Source organism: Neophocaena asiaeorientalis, unplaced genomic scaffold, assembly GCF_003031525.2.
Source record: "Neophocaena asiaeorientalis asiaeorientalis breed wild unplaced genomic scaffold, Neophocaena_asiaeorientalis_V1.1 scaffold1340, whole genome shotgun sequence".
Lineage (NCBI taxonomy): Eukaryota > Metazoa > Chordata > Mammalia > Artiodactyla > Phocoenidae > Neophocaena > Neophocaena asiaeorientalis.
The window spans coordinates 33,999-41,073 of NW_020174723.1; the positions used below are offsets into that span (position 1 = coordinate 33,999).

The following is a 7,075-nucleotide window of genomic DNA, read 5'->3' on the forward strand; positions in this document are numbered from 1 at the left end:
GCAAAGAAAAGACTAATCCACTGGAGAGTTATTTCAAGGAAACTTAGTACATCCCTGAGTTACTAGGGAGGCCCACAAAGCCCAACAGAAACTGACTTCTCCCTCCCCACCCCACTTGCGTTTTCTCCACCTGGTCCCTCCTCCCCCTTCCCCCAACTCCCATAGAGCTCTCTGGTTTATGCTCCTGCAAACCAGTCAAAATCTTGTATCATCAAAATCCCGCCCCCACTCTCCCACAACTCTCTGGTCCAGCCCAACATGAACTGTTGTATCCTTTCCCTCCCCATCACCCCAAACCCACTATAGTTCTCTGTTCCAGCTGAACATGACCTAACACCTGCTGCCTTCCCCTCCTCGTCACCCCCAAGCCCCTACAGCCCTGATCCGTCTGCACAGAAACCCTTTCTCCCTCTCCCTCTCCTTTCCCCCTCTCCCTCTCCTTTCCCCACCCACCACTTTTTCCTACCCACATGGATGGACCTCAGTCCCTTACTTCCGAGTCCCCAATTATCTTTCTGCTCCATCACCAGTTGACCTGACCTCTGCTACGTCTCCCAGTCCACGCTGCCATACTCCCCCTACATCTCTGGTCCACCCACAGGGGCTGACCCGTTCCCGCTCTCTCACTTCCCATCCCCCACCATCCCCCTCCAGCTCTGTAGACCATCCATCCTCGGGAACTGACCTACCTTGTCTCTCCCTCCCTATCCACCCCCACACCGCCCAGAGTTTACCCAACCACTCTGCCTATATCTCTTGGTCCAGCCCCACATGAACCAACCTCTACTCCGCTCCCTTTTCGTGACCCTACTCACCCTACACTCTCTGCATCAACTGCACCTGTGCTAGCCTCGCCTACCATTGCCTCTCCCCATCCTTCCCATCCCATCAGACTATCTGACCCAGCCGCACATGAACTGACTGCAGCCTCCTCTCCATCCAAATCTCCCCACTCCCTTGCAGCTCTTTTCTGCCTCCACATGAACTGGCTCCAGATCCTCCTGCATCCCCATCTTCCCGACCCTCCTGTGACTCTGCTCCAGTGCCACAGCCACGGATTCGTGCAAACCTATCTTAGAATGAGAGTCATGTACCACAATGTTCATTGCAGCTCTATTTACAATAGCCCAGAGATGGAAACAACCTAAGTGCCCATCAACAGATGAATGGATAAAGAAGATGTGGCACATAGATACACTGGAATATGAACTATCTTAGAATGGCTGCCAGACATACATATGGCAAGCACATTATGTCTGTCCTTATCCTTAGGGATAACACGTTACTTGCCACTCTCCCTCCCTCCAAGCGATTCTGACTTTACTTCATTGAGGAGAACGTTAAGCCCGAGGGGATAAGAATGTCTCCAGGGTGACAGCTAACAGTGAAATGGGAAGTAGGGCCCAGTTCTTTCACTCGTTTCCAATATTGTACGTCTTTTATCAGATCATATGCCTCTTATTAAAACCCAGCAATATGACAAAGGTCAAATCCTCATAGGAAATGCTGTCAACTCGACTTTGGGGACAGTAATCATAAAAGCTTCATGGAGCCACATTTAACAAAAAGCTTATGTGACAACCATACCAAAGGAATGAGTGAGAACAAATACTTCTGAAATGCCTCCTTCTCGGCACTATAAATCCAGGCCCTTTCTGTTGTTTTCATTGGCCCCGCCAGCGATTCTGAGTTAAGCACCACTCTTCTCCCTATTCACAAACAAGGAGACTGGGGTGCCTAGAGAAGCAGCTTGCCCCAAATTACACAGCCAGAAAGTGGTGGAGCCCCTGTGAGAACCCAGGTCTGAAGCTACTCTGGGCTCCCCCCACATACCTCAGTGTTTCTCAAGGAGAAGTCCCTCTGCAGGAGAGTTGTCCAGGGGACCCCCAAGTCCTCCAGGATGCCAGTGTCCAGAGATGAGGCCCATGGTCACTCCTCTTTAACATGCACCCCACATAGGGTTGCTAGTTGAAATACAAGACACCCAGGTAAAGTTGAACTTCAGATCAACAATGAATAAACAACAAAATGTCCAAATGGGATACACTTGCACTAAAAAAAAAATTGATGTGAAATTCAAATTAACCTAGGTGTTCTGTTTTTATCAGCTTAATCGGTTTTCCATTCCTCCTCATCCCTTCTTGCTTCTCACCCTCAGCCTGGGGCAGAGACTTTAATGCCATCTGCCGGGATTTCTCTTATAGGTCATCCCATATGGGGCCAGGAGGGTGCTAGACAAGGTCACTGGACCCGAACCACACAGAGATTCTGAGACACCATCCAGCAAATAAACTGACCAGAGGTTGGCTAAGCTCAAACTACTGTCATAATCACCTGGCTTTCCCCAATTTGTCCCAAGCACAAATTACCAATAAGACTCTTTTCCAGCTGTACACTTTGCCAAAACTATTTTTTTGGGCATCATTTAGGCTTATGCAAAACAGTCAACTAATTTTAGAAACTGATGGGTTCCCAGGGCAAAAAGCAATTCGCATCCATAGTAAAGAATCATTTTGTTTTCTGTTCACGGGCTGGCAAGGAGTTTGGGATCTACCAGGCTACGTTCAATGAAATGGTTTAGAAGCTGAACTCACAGTCAAGGCTAAAGAAGGCATCCTTAGAGAACAAGAGCTCAAAATAAGAAAGGTTTTATTTGAAGACAAAACAAATAGCGTGCATGCGCGCGCGCGCACACACACACACACACATCCAAATGCAAGTAAGAGAGTTCACTGGGTTTTATAAAAGAGAAAGCTGCGGGCTTCCCTGGTGGCGCAGTGGTAGAGAGTCCGCCTGCCGATGCAGGGGACACGGGTTCGTGCCCCGGTCCGGGAGGATCCCACGTGCCACGGAGCGGCTGGGCCCGTGAGCCATGGCCGCTGAGCCTGCGCGTCCGGAGCCTGTGCTCCGCAACGGGAGAGGCCACAACAGTGAGAGGCCCGCGTACCGCAAAAAAAAAAAAAAGAGAGAGAGAGAGAGAGAAAGCTGCACTCAGGTGCCAATTAAAATTGGAACCATTGAAGAGATGCCCCCTGCTTGTGGTGACACAAGTACAACGTGTGCCTGTGAAGAAGTTGCTCTGCGGTGGCATAAATGTGGGAATGCGGGACAAGAGTTAAGCGACACAAGGCAGAACAGCAGGTGTGCAAAAGCTCAAAGACCCTCTTCTCCACTCTAACGTGCTCTCGTGCTGCCCTGGGGAATTAAAGCAGTCAGTAGGTCACCTTGCAAAGAACCTCAGTTTCAAAGAACACTTTCAGAAGTTGAAAATAGATTCAGAGTTATTACTAAAGTCATACAGAGAGGTCAGTGGGGGAAAAATAATTTACGTTCTCAAAAACCAGGCTTCAGACAACAGCAGGCACGAAATCGAGTTCCACGTGCTCGCGTTATAACAGATGACACTGATCTTAATAAAGGCTGGTCTTCTTCATGATGCGCAGGAACTCGTGCTCATTGACTTCTCCATCTCCATCTCTATCGGCCTCATCAATCATTTCCTTCAGCACAGAAAAGATATCCGGTTAGATTAATTCATAAATGAAACGAAAATGTGACTAAGTAATAGGCTTTTAAAATGCTACATGAATAGACAATTGTGGTCCACCTGATGCAAATGTGCTGCTTTTTACAATGGCTTGGTTCCTGAAAAGTCATTTGAAAACCAAGCCATACTTTGCCACATGTGTATCACCTAGAAGGAAGCTCAACGATCATGTTGACTAGGGAGATTCCTAAAACCTAAAATAGTAAGTAAAATTGTTCACGTGTGTATTTTTCTGGGAGCAGCATCCATAGGTTTGTCACACTATCAAAAGAGAAATTACGTGGTCAACAGAGCGACGAGAGAACACTAGTTTTCCTTCATATGTAACCAGAGAAAACGTAAGTCAGAAAAGTCACACAGGGCCCCAGGCTGATGCGTCACAAACCTGCAGCTCCTCATCGGTGAGGTTTTCACCCAACTCCTTGGCCACACGTTTTAGATTTTTGAACGATATCTTCCCAGTTTCATCATCATCGAAGAGCTTGAAAGCTTTCAGGATTTCTTCTTTGGTATCTTTCTCAGACTTAACAAGTAGAACGTAAAACACATGAATACGGAGACATTCATGACTCATACTTACTTGGCTCCTGCAGCCCCACCACCGCCCATCCCCCCTGCCCTGCACAGACATCTTGGTAACAGCCTTCATGACCACAGGGGCTAGATCACAGAAGATCACACATCAACCAGGGTAGAAAAAGGGGACAAACGATGAAATTATTAGAAACCCAGAGGCTAAAAAGGAAATATAAAGGATTGTATTTAAAACACTTTCTGTATAAACCAAAGAGAAAGTAGATTTGTTTTTAAGATATACAAGCAGATGGTGGAGTTAAATTTAGGGGAAATATACTGCTTAAGCTGGTGGAGGAGGGAGAATCTTGGTGAGGGTGGAGGGGGAGGGAGGAAAGAGAAGACTATTTCACTTGTTACGAGATCACAAAGCGTTACTGGGATCCCAAGTACTCTAACAGAGGAAAAGAGTAAAATCTCCAAGAGCTCCAAGTCCAAATATTCCTGAAAGGTAGCTAAAGATAGAGTGAGCCTCTAATAAGACCAATCTGGGAATCAACCTTGAATGTGGGACAGCTTTACTCGGTTTTTACAGAATGTTAAACTTCCTGAACTCTTAAACGAGTATCTGAAGAAAAATATAGGTGTGATTAGATAATTTCAAAGCAACAGGATTATTAGAGTAGGAACAGGCCTGTGCCCTGGGGAGCACACTTGAAACACTGATGGAGTTACTTTTCCACAGGCCAGTAGAACATAGCTGAGCCACATTAAGGAGGAGCCAGGAGGTCAACGAAAGAGAAATGGACCAATGTGAACATCTTTCCTGGGTGGGACACTCAGGGGACTGAGGTAGACTGGTGAGGTGTCATCTTAGAGTCTCTCTGGACCATTTGGACCCTTTAAAAGGGTGACACCCAAGAGACTAGAAAATGGGTGAATTCAACCTTGGAAGTGGTGAAAGACCAAATCCTCAGTGCGATAAAAACACAGCCTCAGGCTGAGGCTGCCCAGAATACGGACAAATAGGAGAGAAAAGAATTTCAAACTTTAAACACATGGACTTTGTCTTGTCAAAATGCGAGACGCTCTAATATTGTTGGTGTTATGAAAAGTTTTACTGCCTGTGGGTATCACACGGACATACCGGTTGGAGAAAGGTAATAGCAAAAAACATGATAGCAGGAAGACTTTTACTTCCTTTCAGAGGGTAAAATGACTTTCCCTGTGACTCTGTGGCCTTGAAGAAAGCCAAGTAGAATCTAAACATCGTAATTCTCAGTCACAAATACTCTCCTTTATCTGAACTCTCCGGTTTGTGTTAACTTTTCTTCGGTGAAGACATTTCCATATCGAGATTCAAATTTGTCCACCATTATTGGTGGAAAATATGCTGATCATCTTAGCTAACTTACCATTTTCTGAGTCATCACAGTCAAAAAGTCGCTAAAGTTCATTTTCCCTGTCCCTTCCTTATCAATTTCACTTATCATTTTCTTGATCTCTTCTTTCTTGGGTTCAAAGCCCAGTGCCCTCATTGCCACCTACAACAAAAAGAGAGGATCATCTCAATAGGCACATCTAAGCCCAGGCGCGAAACAATGACAGTGCTGAGGGTGTTAAGCCAGCATCTGCCACAATCCTGTTAAAATGACTAAGAAACACTATAACATTAAACAAATTGATATGTGCGCTCGATTTTATTTAATAATTCTCGAGGTAAGTAAAGACAGGAAAACACAGCACAGAAGACAAAGAGGCAGAGAAAAGATAAGTCAGCAGAGCAGGAATGTATAGGGCTTGCCTTAAGTTCCTTAACATCAATTGTCCCAGTTCCATCAGCATCAAAGAGATCAAAGGCTTCTCGAATTTCCTGTTTCTGCTCTTCAGTAAGCTCCGGTTTAGGACTCATCCTTTTTCGCTGGGCAGTTGATGCCACGTTTGCCTTCTTAAAGTTAGAGGCCTTTATATGTTTTACAAACACAGAAGCATAATATTAAGTAAGAGTCCACATTTTACATAAAATAGTTACAACCACACGTATTTTAAGATAGCTTATACCAACGAATTCCAAAACTTTGCTTAACAAACTATTGTTTGTAGAAGCAAGGAAATGCCTTGTTCTTTTGGACGTCTCTTATTGAAAAATCATCCCAAAAGAGAGCTAGCCAAGGAGCTGACTGGGGAGAACTGTACAGATAACCAGTTCTCCCGGAATCTGGGGATCCTAACTATAAAAATGTCCCTAGAACGCTACCCCGCTTCACTCTTAAGTTCTCCGGTTTTCTGATTACTTCTAGATTTAGGCCAAATATTACTAAGGTAAGATATATGTTCTGTCAATATCGAATAATAAAATTCAATCCCCTTGGTACCTCTGAGCCTTCTCCAAGAAGCTCAAAGCGTTTCCCTAAGTCCCTATATTTAACATTTTAAATGCATTAATAATCAAACATAATAAACTGCCCCTCAGCTCTGTGTGGAAACTTTGGTAGAGGCGGCCAGAAGGCCAGAGTCAGAGAGGGGTCGGGGCCTGGGGGGAACCCGAGTCTTTTTTGCCCAGGGACGGTCACCGAAGGGGCTGGAGAAGGCCAGGGGAACCCGAGGGGCGGGTAGGGGTCGGCTGTGGCTGAAGGGGAGACAGCGACGAAGCACAGGCCCAGCAGGGCAGCCGGCATCTTTACCCTACCCTTCCGGGAAAGCTCTCAGAGGAAGAAGGAGTGCGCCAAGGCCGAGAACCGCGCAGGAGAGGCGGCGGGGCCTTGCCGAGGCCTGGGAAGGGCTCAGCCTCTGGACGCGGGGTTCCAGACGGCGGCACGCACTCACCATCGCGGAGGGACTCCACTTCCCGTTGTTACGGCAACCGACGTACACAGTGACTCGACTCCGTTCCCACCGCCCCGCGCGCGCGGCGTCGCTCCCCATTGGCGGACCGCTCGCTGACGCTCCCCATTGGCACAGGGCTGGAGTGGGTGGGGCTAATCGAAGAACTCCCGGCGCAGGGCCGGGGGCTGT

The 7,075-nt window shown here is 46.9% G+C and overlaps 1 protein-coding gene across 2 annotated transcripts; it reads right to left on the minus strand.

The window, feature by feature from the left end:
- Window positions 1–2,864: 2,864 nt before the first annotated feature.
- On the minus strand, window positions 2,865–6,944 carry CETN2 (centrin 2). 2 transcript variants are annotated; one of them, XM_024760063.1, is made up of 5 exons: window positions 6,887–6,944; window positions 5,865–6,023; window positions 5,476–5,604; window positions 3,933–4,070; window positions 2,865–3,500 (listed from the first exon to the last, which is right to left on the minus strand). In XM_024760063.1, the coding sequence occupies exons 1-5, from the start codon at window positions 6,887–6,889 to the stop codon at window positions 3,411–3,413; spliced, it is 519 nt and encodes a 172-aa protein (XP_024615831.1). In that variant the 5' UTR covers window positions 6,890–6,944; the 3' UTR covers window positions 2,865–3,410. The 2 variants fall into 2 exon arrangements, with proteins under 2 accessions (XP_024615831.1, XP_024615833.1); XM_024760065.1 differs by lacking the exon at window positions 6,887–6,944 and adding an exon at window positions 6,750–6,880.
- Window positions 6,945–7,075: the final 131 nt, after the last annotated feature.

What these genes read in the sequence shown, in the direction of transcription:
- CETN2 (XM_024760063.1), bottom strand. An exon ending in TTGATGTTAAGGAACTTAAG is followed by an intron (nt 5,605 to 5,864) that starts GCAAGCCCTATA and finishes TTTTTGTTGTAG; the next exon opens with GTGGCAATGAGGGCACTGGG. An exon ending in TCACCGATGAGGAGCTGCAG is followed by an intron (nt 3,501 to 3,932) that starts GTTTGTGACGCA and finishes TCTGTGCTGAAG; the next exon opens with GAAATGATTGATGAGGCCGA.